Genomic DNA, 21,375 nt, shown 5'->3' on the forward strand with positions numbered 1-21,375 from the left:
TTGTTTGCTTGAAGTTCAAACCTAAGGAACCTTTACGACTTTAAAATGCATCAGGTTAAGGATCGATTTCAATACCATTTGTAAAGACTTGCACCCACCTAGCCACCTAATCGTATAGATATCACCCGCTCTAAGCCTAAAGGGGTTCTCATGACTTTAAAATACATCTACAGGTTAAGAGAAACCTCTACATATATAATTTTAAGAACTTTCTCACATATCCAATGTGGGATATCACATAAACTCTTTAAACAAAAGCATCGGACTTTTCAAAAGCCACATCAAACACAAGATTTATGTATATATAAAGGTAGACTTATAAATTTAGCGGCTTGAAATTGCAGCACAAAGTTTTTACAGGATAAGAGTGGCTAAGTAAATAGCCTTGTTCACACCCTCACACTTCATATTTCACAACTTTCACACTTCCAACACCTCACACACACATTCAAACCATATAAAGTAAACATAATTATAACATAGGATTTCTCTGTTAATCCTCATATTAAATCGAAGATTTATAGCCAGCATCGGTTTCCACGGTCTGGAGACTACTTGAGTCCGTCAACAAATCAAATGCAGTGAAAGAATAAGCAGGGAGTTCAGCATCCAAGTCCTTGCCTACATCTTTAAGTTCAAATCGGAATGGTGCAACCTGCAGCCAAGAAAACAACAGAAAGAACAAGCAGACTGTGATTTTGAATATAAGAGCATCACTGATGTAAAACAATGGTGGGATTTGGCTGAAAATACCTTGGTTGGTTCTTTGAAGGAATTCTCATCCATCACATTGCTAGATGTGAGTACAGTCTTGGTTGCCCCGGACAATTGTAGGGAGTTTGTCTGCAGCCCATCCACGGAAATTTTGAGACTCACTGACACGTTTCTGAAGTTTACAACCTGCAAAAGGCCAAAAAAAAAGAAAAAAAAGACAGGGTTCATAACTTCATATACAAAACCAGATCTTTTCATGGTGATCAAGCTAAATTGCAGAAAGAGTCCTAAATGAAGAAAGCAAATGAGGAGTTTCAGAAGATTTGTTGGAAGACCTTTAATTTTATGTAAGTTTTGTTATCCTGGGAGCTTTTCCAAGTGATTGCAGAGGCAATAAGTGAACTGGAGGAATTATTCGTGAGCGTTGAATTGAGAAGAGTCGCTCCACTGGAGTTGCTGAAAAAGTGCTGCATCCAGTAGCTAGGAGTTCCATACACAAAGGAAGAATTGAAGACGATTGCATCTGGGCTCCAGCTTTAACGAGAGAAAATTTTTCCAAATTTAAATATTGATTTAAGTATAGATGTATAATGAAGGCAAGGTTTTAGTAGGAAAATGAGGAGACATACGTCCTGTCATTGGAATTCACAAAAAGTGGTGCATAGCTTGCCATCTCAACAACATCACTGCATTGGAGCAGAAAGTAAGTACCCGGTAACTACTGTAGCTTCCAAAACTAAACTAAAAGCATAAGGATCACAAAAAACAGGAGATAAATGATAATGGAATCTTAAATAGCTTCCATTATCGGTTTTAATGAACAACATGATGGAAATTGATAAAGTTCCATGTTACTGCTGTTGTTGGTGAAGGATCAGAAAAACATGTCAGAAAAGTTCCCAAGAGAGCTAGTATGCTGAACTTCAGGATATTATGTAACTATATTGAAGTTTAAACCATTTAAAAACCAAAAAAGAAAAAAAAAAATGACATGAAAAGTTCTTTGCATTAGACGAGATAAGTTTAGATAAAAAAGAAATATGGGATTAAAAAAATCAGTAAATATTAAAATCAGAAGACACGATAAAAAAATAAGGAAACATTACATCAGTTTTTCTTCTCAAAAGAAATTGAGAACAGAAGTTTGAAATAATTACGCAAAAACTCAAGCATTTGAATGAAAACCTTTTCCTCAGGAGAGCAGAGCAGACCTGTTCTTTTCCACCCCAATGAGGAATGCAGCTTCAGCCAATGCTGCCAAAAGAGTTCCTGAACCAGCATCTTTACCTGTCACAGCATACTCACTGACAAAAGCCTGAAAATCATTCAGCAGCAGAACAGTTCAGGAGCATTCATTTAGAGCTAGATTTGTGAATCAGATGAAGGCATTTCACCACACCTTTGGAGCATCACGTGATGTGCGATCAAATTGATGAGCCATACTATACAGGTTGGTGGCAGATGTGTAAATCTAACCAGGAAATCAGAGAGTAAGACAAGGACCGTTGACAACCAATGACCATTGCACATATTCATGTTATAATGTGGAAGAAGCCACTATATGAAGCATTTAATAGGTAAAACAAGGCATGATGTTAAGACTTTTACATGGAAATCATAGTAATCAGCTGGGTGATTCAACTTCCGAGAAGACGCATCACAGTTTGTGATTAGTTTGATATCTGGATAAACTCGTTTGATAGCATCATAGAACCTCATGTAGTTTCCTGATCAAGAAACAAATAAGAGTAAATCTCAAACCAATTAAAGAGAAGCTTTACCATTTAGAAACTGAGGTGCAATGTGGGATTTATGGAATCTATAGGTGTGTAAGTTTGTTTAGAAGAGGAATTTTCACTAGAGTTCAGTATGATTTGCTGATTGTGAGAGCACTTTGAAAATCAGAGTTGAAATGATTCCTTGGCTAGATTGCTTTTTGGCACAAAAATGTTCAGATTAGAGGTTGGAAGAGAAGAATTTCTTGGATAGTATTTAATTAGGGTTTATAAATAAAGGAAAAACACATCTTTAATCCCCTTGTTCCACCTTTTCAGTGAAATGGAAGCAACAGAACCCTGTTCCTCCTGAGCCCAACACCCCCACCCCTACCCCCTTCACCCCAAAGGAAACCACATCCACAAGGGTGATGCAGAACCCTGTAATTGGTAAACAAACAAACTGAAGAGGAGCCAAACCCTTCATTTTAAATCAAATTTGTGCATGAATTTACTTAACAATTTTAGCATGGAGAAAAATCATATGCTCTCTATGTTCCATTACTAAGTAAGCTATGCCTTCCATTAGATAAATAAGCAAACAAAGAGTATGGATTTCAAATATGCATACCCCGGTAATTCTTTTTCCAGCAATCCTCATTTCCAACTGCAATATATTTTAAGTTAAAAGGGTCTTCGTGTCCCATTGCAGTCCTAACAGAACCCCATGTAGAATTTGATGCACCTCTCGCAAACTCAATACTATCAAGGACTTCCTGTGTAGAAAAGAACAAGATTCAAGCACAAGCATACACTAGTTGATTACTACTCAACTTATTAATTAGATGAAATAGTATGATCTCCTGAGTTAAATTTTTTACACCATTTCCTTCTGAAATCTCAAAGAGCAAGAAAGCATACTTGAACAAAGGGTCCGATACTAGTGGTATCGACTTCATCATTGTGGCTGATTCCTGTATTTTTAAAGCAACAAGAAAAAAACAAAGAAAAAACATGTCAATTGAATAGAATTTTTTTCTTCAGAAAAAAAAAAAGAAAGAAAATAAAAGCACACAAACATTTACAAACAGAGTCAAGGGACTGGGCATATGCTTACCATTGTTGAACACCCACACTGGCAATGCACCAATGTCCTCCGCTAGCTACAGAAACAAAACATTTGTAAATTACCTAAGCAGCATCTCATGGAAATTGTACAATCACTAAGATATAAATAAAATCTTTCACAATTGACAGGTGGAAGATACATACTTGAAGGAACTCAAAATAACCAAGTCCATCATCAGTCCAGTACTTCCAAACATCACCAAAGTGTCCAGGTCTCTCCTCCCAGGGCCCAATTGTCTGTTTCCAGCGAAATGCATTTCTTAACCAATCACCTTCAACGAAACAGCCACCTATGCAATATAAATAGAGAACATATTATCTGAATTAATTCGACCAAATGCCTGAGCCTTCGGAAGAAGTCATGGAACCAGAAAATATTATGAATGGATGCAATTAACAGATGAAGCCGCTCAAGATAAATGTACAAAATGATGAACCGCCATCTAAACCTAAAGAGCCTCAACTTCAAAAATATCATATCTGAGTGCTCTCTAAAACAACTCAAACCAAGTTTTGAACCATCAACAGAAATAAGTTAATGCATACCTGGAAACCTAAGAAATCGAGGTTTCAAATCGGCTATCATTTGTGAAAGATCTTTTCTGAAATTATGGTTCTGTGACACAATAAAAGTTGTATAAGGCAAAGTAGCAAATAAACAAAGATATTTTCCTAAACTGAAGACATCACAAACAACTAGTTGAGAACATTGAGATCACACATTGACAAATTAATAAATGCATTGTCCAATATCACCATAACTCCCACGAGTTAACTACTAGCTTCTGAAGTACCAAGTTTAGGTTGAAGTCAAACAAAAACTTTACGTTCATATTGTTCTTTCTGGTTTAAGAATCCATAAAATTGTTCCACTTCCAAAGTCATCACATTTTATGATTTTAAGGAGGAACAAAATTTTAACATTAATTTCAATGTAGAGGTGAACTAAATGATCACAAATATACTAAATTTGCAGTTTAGGATACCTAGGGCCAACTCGTTAGCTTTTACAACTTCTTGTTCAATCTTAATAATTCATATTATTAAGTTAAAAAATATACTTAAATTTCACAAAATGATCATCTCATTTACATATTTTAATGTTGAGAAGGTAAATCTCGATTTTTAGGTAATATTTTACTTTGAAGTTCATCATTGATTTTCTTTCTTAAATTATTGATGGAATTTTATCACTTCCCTGTCCTAGCCTTATTAAGAAGAACGAGTTATGCTCTTACAGGTGACAGAATCAATCTTATACAAATATAGATTGACGGCATCCAGATTGACTACCCACTGTTCTAGAATAGGTTTATCTGAATAGTGCCTGCAAGAATGCATCTTGAGCATAGCACATAATAACATGAGTATAAAGGAAACATATACCCGGTATGTATCCACAGGCATTAATGACACTTGATCAAACCATATCACCCCCTTTTTGGTTGTTGTCAATTGAAGTCTTGCATTACTATTTGTTGCTGTAGCTCGCAAATTAGCTGTATATTTCGTCCAGTTTCCGACAGTACAAGCATTAGCTCTGCAAGTATAAAGGGCGAACTCTTAAGTATTTAGGGAACTGATCACATTGCATTCATGAAAATACAGGAACACTCTAAATGCTACTTACACAAAGTTAGTAGCAGCGAGGGTGTCCACTCCATTTGAGCTAGTCAATGCCACAGATATATTGACTGCTCCTTCTGAGCGAACATGCATGACCACAGTAAACCACTTATTTTGTTCAACATTCTGTAGGATGCAAAGTAAAAAGATCCAAACAGCAGCAAAGTCAATGAGAAATCAGAAGAGAAATGATGTTCAAGTATTATTGGAGAATAAGAACACAGATCCTCATCCAACAAGCATTTTCACTAAAAAATGACCACTACTTGAGCTAAAACACAGATTTTCAAAAGATATCCTAACCCTTATTTTTAATAGAAGAGCCCGTAAAGAAAGAAGTGAAATTGGCTTTGATCCAACACATGACAATAGGTCATACAATTAAGCCCTGAGTCTTAATGTGAGGTCCTTGTTCCAAATCAAAAGGCTTTACAGTAAGGTCCCCACACGATTCAACTGGGGATATATTTTTTATTGTGATATAAGTTCAGACAAAAAGGAGAGAGAAAAAAAAAAGAAGCCACTATTTCGTAAACTGTCAACTAGTTCTTACCATGCCCCAGTACCCAGGGTTGTAGACACCAACGCCTCCAGCTGGACAGATATTAGTGCTATTGCTGTCATTGCCACAGAGCACCTCCACTCGAAGCGCTACTTTGTTACGCTCAAAGGGTGATGAACGATCTGTTGCTACAACTACATATGATTCATTCCCGATTACAGCCCAGGGATCAATGTTTGAGGGAGTGATAGGGCCCCCCGCTTCAAAGCCTGAAATTAGAACCTCATGAAATTCCCAATCTTTAAAATAGTGCAAGCAACAACCCACTGTTCTGTCAGCTCAAGAAGAAAGTTTATATTCCTGATCTAAGAAATTCACTTGAAAGAATGCCCGACATTATGTCCTATGTGACAAATTATTTTTTAGCACAAAAATGTAACTATATACATACTTGTAAATAGTTTATAGATGGCATGGATTCAAACCCAAATTCCCCTTGTTTACACATGCAGATTTTTCCACTTTGTTTCAATAACTATGTCAAATTTTCGAAACTTTATTTTGCTCTTTACAATCTATAGACACGTTCTAGTTCTATTCTCATGCATACAGAAATGCTGAATACAAAAACATTAAATATTCGGGTTTTTGTCCTTGTTATCTGAAAACAAGAGATTTAGAAATGACCTCTGTTGCTGACAAGCTCTGCCCACAGTCCACCAGCTCCTGCATGGTTGATCTCCTACACAAAGACATTTCAAACAAAGCTCAATCTTCAAAATCAACATATACACAATTACAGTGGCAGTAAATTGCTAATTGCTCAGAATTCGAAACAACCCAACATTTAATATTCAAATAGTTTCAACAATCAATCAAGACACAATCACAAATCAAATTGTACTATGTCATTGGCAGCCAGACCGTAATTGAGGAAGGCCCATTGGATACATGATGATCCGAGAATCATCGTCACAAAGAGACAAACCCAACAGTTTATTCTACTAGAAAATTTTGAAACAGTACTGATTAAAGGCACAAACCGGGAATACCGGCAGCCTAAGTGGCAACAGCCAACAGGAAATAAAGGAAATTTCGCTAATGTAAGTAAAAAAATTCACCTCAAAGAATAATCCAAACAATGTTTCTGGCATCTTCCGGCCAGGCCCTTTAGTATCAACGATCAGCTGCGCCGTCTGGTTCCCATCAGCCCCAATGGGCAAAAACTGATACACAGAGGAAACCAGAAAGAAGAAGCAGAAGAGGACTTTGCAAGAGGCGCGGAAACAACCCATTCCTTCCTTCACCACATCCAATTTCCACACAGCCTGATAAAAAAGAACCCGATTCAGTTACACTCAGCCCAGTTGACAGAAAAAAAAAAAGGAGATAAAGCATAAACCGCGAAATGGAGCATCAGGCAGACAGTTAAAGCTAGCTAAAAATGGCAAACGCCATCATCAAAGATGTTATTGCCGTCACACCCACATCACAAAAGGCTCAAATTGCAAAAACCTCTTAGTAGGTTAACAACTTTTCAAAAAATCCAGTTGCAGTTCACCAGAATCAAGAGATACAAAGCCAGAATAGGCGCAACTATGATCAATCAACAAGACCCAGAATGGAGAAACAGTCAACGGACCTATATCCCTAACGAATGATCAGGATTTACCTGAAAGAGTAGATAGGTATCTGGGTTCCTCGGGATTGAAAGTGTGGGTTGTGTGAGAGATGAGTCCTGGCTTGATTATTTCTGTTGATTGTACACCTATATATAGGGAGAGAAAGAGAGAGACAAGGAGCCAAATACAAGAAACGGCTGACACACGCTTGAGTGCCATAATGTTACTAAGTAATGGAGCTTTTGGTTTTGGCAGAAGATGAGGAGGAATTGACTTGTTTAAGATTTTTCTTCCTCTGAGGCCCACACTATTCTCTTCTCCAATTATAACTCCTGCTCATTTTCTTTTCCTTTTCCTTTTTTTTTCTGTCAAATTTGTATATGGGATATGATTTTTAGAAAAATAGAAAATTATTTATATTAATAATTATATAACAAATAGTTCTTATTACAATTAGTTTTTGAAATCAATTTTTAAAAACAATTTTTAAATTTTTTTGTAACATTTTTAATCTATTTTTTCATTTTTAAAATATCACATTTATATAATTATCTTTTAAAATAATCCTCAAAAAAATAATTTAAAATAATTAAAATATTATATATATATTTATGGGAAAATGTGGAAATAATACCATTGCTTTTTTTTTAATTTTGGGTTCATAATAATTCATATTTTTTTAGCAAATTAGTGCGAATTAGGCCTTTTAATTCCAAAATTGTTACTTGCACAGGTGGCATACCCAACCCATTTTTTGACATTTATCTCTGCCCAAAATTTTAATTTCAAAAGCAACTAGCTAGATATTCAAAGAGATATACTGGGTATATTAATTTTATTTATGTTGCTTCCTAGTTCCTTCTATGGTGCTAATACTGCCATATGGACAAGATAAGCTAAAAGAAAAATGCAGCATGCCTCCAAAATTCTTAGGAATGTACATTTACGGATGTCATTATTATAGTTTGTTTTGTCCTAAACCTAATTAGATAATAAAAATGAAATTATATATATTTTTATCGAGCATGTACCAATCAAATATGTCTAAATCATTAAAAATATATAAAAAGTCTAGACCGACAAAAATGAAGTTGGTATAAAATAACGAGATTTATATATATATATATATATATATATATATATATATGATGTAACCCGATCATATTTAATAGGTATCGATTTGATACTCTATTTATATTTATATATATATTTATATTTTTATCATGATCAAATATGTCTGAATTATTGAAAATATATAAAAATTCTAGACCAACAAAAATGAAGTTGATATAAAATAATGAGATTTATATATATATATATATATATATATATATATATATATATATATATATGACGTAACCCAATCATATTTAATATGTATCGATTTGATACTCCACTGATATTTATATATATAATATAAAAATTCTAGACCAACAAAAATGAAGTTGATATAAAATAATGAGATTTATATATATATATATATATATATATATATATGACGTAACCCAATCATATTTAATATGTATCGATTTGATACTCCACTGATATTTATATATATAATATATTTATTTTTTGACTTGTACGGACGGAAATTATTACAATGGCAATTGGGGTTCATCGTGTGCTATTACTATGGCGTAACCTAGTCATCTACAAAAAGAATGATTGAAGCTTATCGCTTATTATATGACGAGTGGAGAGTTTTAAAGTGGCAAATTCTGAAACTAAGGAGGAGAAAAGGGGGAGAGTGAGGGGGATGGGAGACGATTTAGGTTTGTTAATTGAGAGAGAATGCTTATAAGTATGGCATCTCATGCGTACAAGTAATGATTTGGATTTTGGAAGAGCAAAGATGAATAAGAGACAAAGGTTGTGGACTGTGGAGTGGACGTTTTCCCAGCGGGGGTGATTTTTCTTTTTGGTGTGTGGAAGAGAGTGGAAGATGCCTGGCGTTTACTCCAAGGGAGCAATATGTGTACACTTTTTTAGGGTTTTCAATTGGGGTATTTGGGCAAGTTGGGGGTAATTTGAAGTTTTTTAGTGGTAATGGTGGAATGGTAATTGAGTGGCTTTGAGTGTGTGTGATGGTGAAAACGAATTTTTTTAATTTAAAATATTATATTAAGATTACATTTGTGAAGTATTTTTGCTGAAAATATTTTTTTTTATAACTTCTGTCGGAAGTATCGAAAGTATTTTCTTTTCAATTATGTTTGGTTAACACGATATGACATGACATGGAAAGAACAAATACTTCTTTTTTTCGATGCGAATTTGACACGCCATGGAAGAAACCACTCTTTATATTTATAATTGAAATGGGGTTCCGTCGTATTATATAGTGAAGTTATATCATAGTGTCACGCTCCAAGACCCACTCCAAGGGCGTGATGGTCATTTCACACCTCAAACCCGAAGGCTTAAAGTATAATCTGACCCAAACAATCATATTGTAACTGGATGTTACCAATTACCAAATACCTGTTCAGAGTAGCGGAACAAAATCTAAAATCCTCAAAATTCAATTTCCAAATAACTTCCAAATATCAAAAGATCCAAATGAACATAACTAATAGTTAAACAAAATCCAACATAAAAATCCTAAGTCAAATCCTAATGATGACCATTCCTCAGCCTAGCCATCACTTCTCACCCGAACTAAGAGTACCTGAAAAATTTTCAACAATTGGGAATGAGCTCACAGCCCAATAAGGAATATTAATGCAATTCATGGATCAAATATTTTCATTTCAAATAGGAGATATCAAAATTTTTTTTTTCTCATCAAATATCAAAGTTCCAAAAATACCAATATATTCAAAATTCAACCAACCAATTTCATATCAAATTCAAACACTTTCACATAAGATTCAATCAAATTCATTCAAGTTTCATTACTTTGGTTATCAAATATCAAATGCCCAGTTAGGTGGGACTTTTCAAATGGGTGGTTAGCCTCAAATTGTTCCTGGTGGACGGAACCAAACACTACTAGTACTAGTAACCTCTAACCAAACCCCTAGAGGCTGGGGTCCAAATCAATTACATTCCCACCATGAAATGTAAAGGTCAACTATTATATCCCGTTGACAGGGCCGAATACTCAACTATTATATCCCGTTGACAAGGGCCAAATAAACCAGAGTGATGTTTTTGTTCAAGTATTCAAATTTACACAACATAATATCTCCATATTTTGTGTCATAAATAAAACAAAATATTCCAACATAACATTTAGTGCAAAACAATTTGATCCATGCATGGTAACAAAATATCATTTTCTTTTCCACAATTCAAAATAACATATAAGATAATTTAATTTTATAAATATTACATTAACTTCCCTTACCTCAAAAGAAGTCCTTGAAAGCTTGGGAGAAGAATAATTCTGAAAAAAATATAATCTACTCTTCACCTAATATAACATAAGAGAAACAATTATTACTATTTGTTTATAATTTAACTAATCTATTCCTTATTTAAATAAAACTAATAAATTCCCAATTTGTTTCTAATAACACATTATTAATTTAATTAAATTATAATTTTATGTCATTATAAAATTCTATATATAAATATATATATATATATATATATATATATATATATATATATATATATATATATATATATATATATATATATATATATATATATATATATATTGCTAAATCTCTTATTCTATTTATTACAAAATACCATTATTACTATTATCTTATTTGTTAATCTAAAACTAACTATTATTATTTTAATTAACCAATTCAAAAGTCACTAGATGTCTCGGGTACACCAAACCAAAAAGCAAGTTTTTTTTTTCCATTGCCATCATCATTCATTATATATATAAAAGGCTTCCTTCCATTTGGCACATGCCTATTTTATTTTATTTTATTTTTTCCTCCTTGCTTCCAGTGGCACAGTACACGTACGCCCCCTATATTTTTTTTTTTCTTCTTCCTTCCTTCCTTCCTTCCAGTGCTGCACACATGCGTTCTCCCTTTTTTTCTTTTTTTTCTAATAAAACTTAAGATCTCCCAAATTCCAATACTAAAATCAAAATATTAAATTTTCACTATTTGATATTAAAACGAATTAAAAAATAATCTAACCCTAATCTAGATTTAGGGTTTTCCAAAAAAATATATCTAATGTGTTTGAAATTAATCAATGAATCTAAAATATTAAACTAGGGGTTAGAATCTTACCTATAGAGATCTGTTCTTCAACCCTGAAATCTGACTCCAACCTTACGTTCTCTGGAATTCTGCGAACAGGAACTCTATTCAGAAAAGAAGGGAAAGAATAAAATTTCTAATTTATACCTAGGGTATTTATTCGTAAAATTACACTTTTACCCCTCTTCCACTTTATTAAATTAATTAATCAATTAATTAAATTATTAATAACAATTTCCTAAATTACCCTTAAAAGAAAATGTCTGGGCGTTACATCCTCCCCTCCTTAACAAAAGTTTAGTCCTCTAAACTTGACATACCTGAGTCTTGGAATAATTGAGGATGCTTTTCTCTCATCTCTTCTTCTAACTCCCAAGTGGCCTCTCGGATACTATGATTGCTCCACTGGACCTTTACCAACTTGACAACAACATGTCGTAGTACCTAATCCATCACATCCACAATTTGAACGGGTACCTCTTCATAGGTCAAGTCCTCAAAAATTTGAATAGGCTCCAACTCCACAACATGAGAAGGATCATAAATATACTTCCTTAAAGTCGAAACATGAAACACATTATGAACCTTAGACAGGCTTGGGGGCAAGGCTACTTTATATGCCAAAGTGCCTACTCTTTCTAATATTTCAAACGGACCCACAAAACGAGGACTAAGTTTTCCTTTTCTCCCAAATCTCATCACAGACTTCATAGGTGAAACTTTCAAGAACACATGATCACCCACCTCAAACTCCAAATCTTGCCTACGATGATCAGCATAACTCTTATGTCTACTTTGAGCTGCTTTTAATCTTTCTTTAATCAAAGCAACTTTTTCAACAGTCAACTGCACAAGTTCAGGCCCCAAAAGTTTCCTTTCTCCAACATCATTCCAACAGATAGGAGATCGACATTTCCTACCATACAATGCCTCAAAAGGTGCCATCCCAATGCTAGCTTGAAAACTATTGTTATAGGCAAACTCTACTAAAGGTAAATGATCATCCCAATTACCTTGCAGGTCCAAAATACAAGCTCTCAACAAGTCTTCCAAAACCTGAATTACCCTTTCTGATTGGCCATCAGTTTGAGGATGGAAAGCAGTACTAAAACTCAACTTAGTGCCCAAAGCTTTTTGTAGATTATGCTAGAATCTAGAAGTGAAACGAGGATCTCTGTCAGACACTATAGAAACTGGTACTCCATGCATTCTCACAATCTCCTTCACATAAAGAGAAGCTAAACGATCTAAAGAAAAGTTGACTTTCATAGGCAAAAAGTGAGCAGACTTTGTCAACCGATCAACAATCACCCAAATAGCATTATTACCCCCTAAGGTTCTTGGCAATCCTATCACAAAATCCATGGTAATATGCTCCCACTTCCACTCAGGAATAGCAAGTGGCTGCAAAGACCCTACTGGTCGCTGATGTTCAGCCTTCACCTGTTGACACACTAAACACTGAGCCACAAATTGTGCAATATCACGCTTCATACCTGACCACCAATAGTTTTGCCTCAAATCCTTGTACATCTTTGTCCCTCCTGGGTGGATTGCAAACTTGGAACAATGAGCTTCCTCTAAAAGCTCCCTCCTTAAGTCTTCATCATTTGGGACACAAAGTCTAGTCCCAAATCTCAAGATCTCATCATCTAACAAAACAAAATCAGGCTTACTGCCCCTCTTAACTTCCTCCATAACTTGCACTAATCGGGAATCATTCTTTTGTAGGGTCTTAATTCTCCCAACTAAGTCTGGTTGTACTCTGAAATTTGCTACAAGTGCTCCTAAGCCCATAACTCGAAAGTGGACTTGTAAACTCCTCAACTCTTCAAGTAACTGCCTTTGACAGCCTCTAATAGCTGCTAGAGAACCAACTGACTTCCTACTCAAGGCATCAGCTACAACATTCGCCTTCCCAGGATGATACTGAATAATACAATCATAGTCCTTAAGTAGTTCAATCCACCTCCTCTGTCTCATGTTCAATTCCTTTTGGGAAAATAAATACTTCAAACTCTTATGATCTGTGAATATCTCACAAGTTTCACCAAACAAAAATGTTTCCAGATCTTAAGTGCAAAAACCACAGCAGCTAACTCCAAATCATGAGTAGGGTAGTTCCTTTCATAAGGCTTCAACTGTCTAGAAGCATAAGCTACAACTCTCCCATGCTGCATAAGAACACAACCTAAACCCTGATGAGAAGCATCACTATACACCACAAATCCTCCTGAACCTGAAGGGATAGTCAAAATAGGAGCTGACACTAATCTATTCTTCAACTCTTGGAAGCTACATTCACAATCATCAGACCACTCAAACTTAACTCCCTTCTGTGTCAACTTAGTTAAAGGTAGGGCAATCTTAGAGAACCCTTCTATAAACCGCCTATACTAACCAGCAAGTCCCAAGAAACTTCGAATCTCAGTCACAGTACTAGGTCTTCTCCAATTAGCTACAACATCTACCTTGCCAGGGTCAACTGAGATGCCATCATTGCTTACCACATGCCCAAGGAAAGAAATTCGGTCTAACCAAAACTCACACTTCTTCAGTTTAGCATACAACTGCTTATCTCTGAGGGTCTGTAATACAATACTCAAATGGCCCTCATGCTCCTCTTTACTTCTTGAGTATACCAAGATGTCATCTATAAAAACCACCACAAACTGATCTAAATAGGGTTTGAATACCCTATTCATCAAGTCCATAAAAGCAGCAGGTGCATTAATCAAACCAAAAGGCATAACAAGAAACTCATAGTGCCCATACCTAGTTCGAAAAGTAGTCTTGGGTACATCTTCCCCTCTAACCCTCAACTGGTGATAACCCGATCGAAGATCTATCTTAGAGAACACACAAGCACCTTGTAACTGATCAAACAAATCATCAATCCGAGGAAGGGGATACTTGTTCCTCACTGTCACCTTATTCAACTCCCTATAGTCAATGCAAAGTCTCATTGAGCCATCCTTCTTTTTCACAAATAGAACAGGAGCTCCCCAAGGTGAAACAATAGGCCTGATAAAACCCTTGTCTAATAACTCTTGAAGCTGAACTTTCAACTCCTTAAGCTCCACAGGTGCCATCCTGTATGGGGCCTTAGATAAAGGACCTGTTCCTGGTACCAGATCAATGGTGAACTCCACCTCTCTCTCTGGTGGCAAGCCAGACAAATCCTCTGGAAAGACATCAGGATACTCCCTTACTATGGGTATGTCTTCCAACTTCAAATCACTTTCATTACTCACCACACTAGCCAAAAATCCTTGGCAACCCTTCTTAAGCAAGCTACTAGCACGCAAGGCTGAGATCATACACAGTGGTCTGTCCACATGCTTCCCTTCAAAGCTAAACTTAGGCTGACCAAGAATACTAAATGTTACTCTTTTCTCAAAACAATCAACAGAGGCATGGTAGGAAGCTAACCAATCCATACCCAAAATCACATCAAAATCCTGAAGGTCAAGGAGTACTAAATCAACTGGCATTTCCCTATAACCAATCATCACAATACAATTTCTAAGCATTCTACTGGCCACAACAGAATCTCCCACAGGAATAGCAACAATCAAATCAAAGTCCATGCTAGCAACAGGCAAACCCAACAAACCAGCAAAAGATACTGAAACAAAAGAATGTGTTGATCCAGGATCAATCAAGACTCTAGCAAATAAGGTGTGGATTCGAAGAGTACCTGTCACCACATCAGAAGTGGCCTGAGCATCTTGATGAGTCATAGCAAACACCCGTCCTTGGGCTTTGGGTTTCTGTTTATCCTCCTTATTTTCCTCTTTAGGCTTCCTGGTGATGAACTTCCTATTCTCTGGACAATCTTTGATCAAATGTCCTTGCTTCCCACAACCAAAGCAAGCTCCAGTCTCTCTATAGCATGGCCTACCCCCATGCTTCTTACCACAAGTAGGACAAGCCCCATCTAAATTCTGCGCTGTCTTCCCTTTATTCTGATTTCTTCCTGATGTGGACCTTCGCTATGCTTGATTACCATGAGCACAATCACTCCTATTTCGCTTCCTTTGCTGTTCTCTATACTGATGAAGCTCCTCATTATCTTTCTCTGCTATAAGGGCTCTATCAACAACCTCTGAATAGACACCAAGCTTCAGAATAGATATCTTGTTCTTCAAATAAGGCTTCAATCCATCCTGAAACTTTAATGCCTTTTCCTCCTCTGTAGCAATCAACTGTGGGGAAAAACGTGATAACTCTGTAAATTTGGCCTCATACTGAGCCACAGTCATATCCCCTTGTTCCAAACGAATAAACTCTCATACCTTCCGCCGCCTAACACTGTCAGGGAAATACTTCTTGTAGAAAGTCTCCCTAAATTGTCTCCATGTTATGGGTCCCTGATCCTCCAAAAGTCTCCTAGTCATACGCCACCAATGATCTGCCTCTTTATCTAACATAAAAGCTGCATAAGAGGCTTTTTGCTCCTCAGAGCAATCTATGACACCAAAGAATTTCTCCATCTTAAGGATCCAAGCCTCTGCCTCTGTGGGATCTGTAGCACCAGAAAAGTAAGGAGGACCCAATTTCTTGAAGTCATCAAAAGAGCTACCCCTAGAAGATGAAGACTGTCCTTGAACATTAGTCCCAACAGCTCGAGCTTGGCGTTCAACTAAACCAGCTAGTGTCCCAAGATACCTATAGATCCCTTCTGCACTCACGGGAGGCAAACCCTCAACTGGAGGTACATCATCATTAGCCTGACTGTTTTGGGAAGATGCAGGTCTCCTTGGTGGCATGGTGTCCTATAAAGCAATAGGTGTAACTAAATTAGTCACTAAGAAGTCAAATAAACAAATCAGAATTGTAAGGAATAAAAGGAATCAGACTAGATGAAGTTGAAACTTAAACTAATACGTCACTCATCTATTCCCAAAGGTACACTAAACAAGTTCCCATCAAGATCAAAACCTGGCTCTGATACCACTCTGTCACGCCCCAAGACCCACTCCAAGGGCGTGACGGTCACTTCACACCTCAAACCCGAAGGCTTAACGTATAATCTGACCCAAACAATCATATTGTAACTGGATGTTACCAATTACCAAATACCTGTTCAGAGTAGCGGAACAAAATCTAAAATCCCCAAAATTCAATTTCCAAATAACTTCCAAATATCAAAAGATCCAAATGAACATAACTAATAGTTAAACAAAATCCAACATAAAAATCCTAAGTCAAATCCTAATGATGACCATTCCTCAGTCTAGCCATCACTCCTCACCCGAACTAAGAGTACCTGAAAAATTTTCAACAATTGGGAATGAGCTCACAACCCAATAAGGAATATTAATGCAATTCATGGATCAAATATTTTCATTTCAAATAGGAGATATCAATTTTTTTTTTTCTCATCAAATATCAGAGTTCCAAAAATACCAATATATTCAAAATTCAACCAACCAATTTCATATCAAATTCAAACACTTTCACATAAGATTCAATCAAATTCATTTAAGTTTCATTACTCTGGTTATCAAATATCAAATGCCCAGTTAGGTGGGACTTTTCAAATGGGTGGCTAGCCTCAAATTGTTCCTGGTGGACGGAACCAAACACTACTAGTACTAGTAACCTCTAACCAAACCCCTAGAGGTTGGGGTCCAAATCAATTACATTCCCACCATGAAATGTAAAGGTCAACTATTATATCTCGTTGACAAAGGCCAAATAAACCAGAGTGATGTTTTTGTTCAAGTATTCAAATTTACACAACATAATATCTCCATATTTTGTGTCATAAATAAAACAAAATATTCCAACATAACATTTAGTGCAAAACAATTTGATCCATGCATGGTAACAAAATATCATTTTCTTTTCCACAATTCAAAATAACATATAAGATAATTTAATTTTATAAATATTACATTAACTTCCCTTACCTCAAAAGAAGTCCTTGAAAGCTTGGGAGAAGAATAATTCTGAAAAAAATATAATCCACTCTTCACCTAATATAACATAAGAGAAACAATTATTACTATTTGTTTATAATTTAACTAATCTATTCCTTATTTAAATAAAACTAATAAATTCCCAATTTGTTTCTAATAACACATTACTAATTTAATTAAATTATAATTTTATGTCATTATAAAATTCTATATATAAATATATATATATATATATATATTGCTAAATCTCTTATTCTATTTATTACAAAATACCATTATTACTATTATCTTATTTGTTAATCTAAAACTAACTATTATTATTTTAATTAACCAATTCAAAAGTCACTAGATGTCTCGGGTACACCAAACCACCAAACCAAAAAGCAAGTTTTTTTTTTTTTTTCCATTGCCATCATCATTCATTATATATATAAAAGGCTTCCTTCCATTTGGCACATGCCTATTTTATTTTATTTTATTTTTTCCTCCTTGCTTCCAGTGGCACAGTACACGTACGCCCCCTATATTTTTTTTTTTCTTCTTCCTTCCTTCCTTCCTTCCAGTGCTGCACACATGCGTTCTCCCTTTTTTTCTTTTTTTTCTAATAAAACTTAAGATCTCCCAAATTCCAATACTAAAATCAAAATATTAAATTTTCACTATTTGATATTAAAACGAATTAAAAAATAATCTAACCCTAATCTAGATTTAGGGTTTTCCAAAAAAATATATCTAATGTGTTTGAAATTAATCAATGAATCTAAAATATTAAACTAGGGGTTAGAATCTTACCTATAGAGATCTGTTCTTCAACCCTGAAATCTGACTCCAACCTTACGTTCTCTGGAATTCTGCGAACAGGAACTCTATTCAGAAAAGAAGGGAAAGAATAAAATTTCTAATTTATACCTAGGGTATTTATTCGTAAAATTACACTTTTACCCATCTTCCACTTTATTAAATTAATTAATCAATTAATTAAATTATTAATAACAATTTCCTAAATTACCCTTAAAAGAAAATGTCTGGGCGTTACACATAGATTCCCACAAAATAGAATCATTTATTTCAATACCCACTCATTATTAGTTAATAATCCTATCGATTGGATCTATATGCTTATTGTGATAGGAAATGAAATATTCAAATGATTTTTTATCGAATGACTATTCATTTATTGTATTTTAATGTAAATAGGAGACAAGAAAGCTCTATGAAAAACCGGTGGTTCAATTCGATGTTGTCTAATGAGAAGTTAGAATACCTGTGTGGATTAAGTAATTGGATATACATATTTAAGATAACATATTAATGAGATATGTTATATAATATTATGTTTATAATATAATATCCCAAGATATACATATCATACGATATACATATAGTATGAATAAGATATTTTTAAGATAGTATATCCAATAAGATATGTTATGTTATATTATGTTTATATTTAATTTATAAAATGAACAAAATGATTTTTTTTTTTTGGAAAAAAAATATGGAATATATATTATTTTCAATGTTTAAAATAAAAATTATATCACATTCTAATATTTTCTATTTAAAAAAAATGAAATTTCTCTTGTATTTAACAATACTCATGCTTAAAATATTTAAACTTTATAAATATTTTTTTTTTGATATTATGTTATTCAACATATATAAAATAATTTATATATCATATATTAATATTATGTTATTTTCTTAAAAAAATATTTTTTTAACTATAAATTTAATTTATAATAAAAAATATTTTTAAAAATGAATATATAAAAAATAAAAAATTCATAAAATAAATAAATTTATAATACATCATATATGCATATCTCATATCTTAATATTAAATTAACATATCTCAATAAAAAAAATGGATAATATATCTCATCACTTATCATATATTTGAATATAAGATATGATAAGTAATGTGATAATTTATCTCATCCCATTATCAATCAAATATAGGATAAGATATAATATCCCTTCTTTTATCTTATTTCATACCGACCAATCAAACATGATCTAAGGTTGCGGGATATGATAAGATAAGATGTGATATATACATCCTAGATATCATATCTCGAATTGGATATGCATATTGTATATACTATTTTTAGCATATCATATCCTTAAATATACATATCTCATAAGATATACTATATTATATTATATTTATATTTAATTTGTGAAATGAATAAAAAATAATATGAAATATATATTATTTTTAATGTTTAAAATAAAAATTATATTACATTTAAATATTTTTTATTTAAAAAAATGAAAATTTTGTTATATTTAACAATTTCATGATTAAAATATTTGAACTTTACTAATAAATTTTTTTATATTACGTTATTTAATATATAAAAATAATTTATATATCATATATCAATATTATTTTATAAATATTTTTTAGTTTTTATTTTTTAATTATAAATTTAATTTACAATAAATAAAAAATTATTTTGTAAAATAAGTATATTAAAAAATAAAAAGTTAATCAAAAATAAAATTTTGATACATGAGATATGTATACCCTATATCTTACTATAAGATACAAGATATGATAATATATCTCATCTTTTATCCTATATCATGCTATATCCAGTCAACCAAACATAACTTAAAGGTATTAAAGAATTCCGTGTTTTTTTTTTTACTTTTTAAAAATGTTTTCCAAATATTGTCGGATTTTTTTATTTTTATTCAAAAGCACTTTTAGAATAAAAGTGTTTTTAAAAAATTACTTTCAAATGGGCCATGTTCTTAATAGAAATTTACCCGAGAAGAAATGCAAAATAATATTTTTAGTTATATTTTTGTAAAAATGAAAAAAAAAAAAAAAAAAAAAAAACAACAACAACAAATTTGAGCGGAAAAAACTGTTGTTATATATATTTGTTCCGGTGAATTTGTTTAATTTGAAAGAGGTGAATCTACAATACGGTTTTTTTTTTATTTTTAAATTTAATAATTTTTCCATCTTCTAGAATATTACTATAAGAATATTTTAAATTATCTTCATGGCCATCCTTCACGAATATTTTACCTCTTTTTTTTTTTTTTTTTCATTTGCTTAAACATGATTAGAAAACCATTTTTTTTTATAAGAAAAACAAATTATAAACTCAGACAAATTTCTTTCACAATTTTACCATTTTCATAATATTTATATTAAATTGTTTCAACAGCTAGGATTATACAACATTGGGCCCTTCCCTCCAACCCACAAAAGCCCAAAGCCCAAATACAAATAACGGTTAGCCGCCAAACAAAAACCACCTTTAATTCAAATTCATATATTTTCTTCCTTTCTCATATGTAGGGTTTTCTAAAATCACTTTTTCTTTTGTTTTCTTCCACCATTGTTTGTTTCCAAGAAACTACTACGAAAACAAATCCTAAATTTGGAATTGTCTTATAGTAATGATTTTGAGTTAAAGGGAAGTGGCTAAGAGAATCTTTGGATTTGTTCAAAAAAATGTTTCCAAAAAGTGTGTTTTATTATTGAAAACAAAAAATACTAAAAGATATATTTAGCAATGAGGATTTTTTGTTCTCAATGTTCTTTATGTTTTCAAAGGCCCTGTTTTCATGAACCAAAAAAAAGAAGGTATTTTTCATGTTTTTGACAATATTTGAAGAATAAAGAAATAAGTTGCTCCTCGTATTTTCAACATAGTATTCTCAATGTTCTTATCTCTCTTCTTCACACTGTGAGCATCTCCAATAGCTATGTGGTTGGTTTTGTCTTCATCAATGCATTTCCAATAGAACGTCATTGACAAACCTCGATATATATTTCCCATTGTTTTAAAAATTAGACTTGATCGGTCAGTCCAACTAGTTAGACTGCCTATCGACGGTCTTTCTAGTCCAATTGAGGTAATTGGATCGTCTTCGATTTGGACCACTGTCAAATTAGATGAATCAGCAGTTTGATCGTTTGATTTTCACATAACCAAAGTT

General features: G+C 33.3%; 1 protein-coding gene across 1 annotated transcript; it reads right to left on the minus strand.

Annotated features, from left to right (window-relative positions):
- Positions 1-266: 266 nt before the first annotated feature.
- LOC100258574 (alpha-L-arabinofuranosidase 1) lies at positions 267-7,521 on the minus strand. The gene is made up of 18 exons (XM_002283939.4): positions 7,358-7,521; positions 6,807-7,013; positions 6,373-6,427; positions 5,737-5,954; positions 5,188-5,309; positions 4,944-5,097; positions 4,104-4,173; positions 3,702-3,847; positions 3,547-3,592; positions 3,351-3,403; positions 3,061-3,205; positions 2,323-2,441; positions 2,114-2,185; positions 1,926-2,029; positions 1,344-1,400; positions 1,050-1,248; positions 754-900; positions 267-655 (listed from the first exon to the last, which is right to left on the minus strand). Exons 2-18 carry the CDS (start codon positions 6,978-6,980, stop codon positions 506-508), a joined length of 2,031 nt encoding a protein of 676 aa, XP_002283975.1. The 5' UTR covers positions 6,981-7,013; positions 7,358-7,521; the 3' UTR covers positions 267-505.
- Between the last annotated feature and the right edge of the window lie 13,854 nt (positions 7,522-21,375).

The sequence above is a fragment of the Vitis vinifera genome, chromosome 8, assembly GCF_030704535.1.
Source record: "Vitis vinifera cultivar Pinot Noir 40024 chromosome 8, ASM3070453v1".
NCBI classification, from domain to species: Eukaryota; Viridiplantae; Streptophyta; class Magnoliopsida; order Vitales; family Vitaceae; genus Vitis; species Vitis vinifera.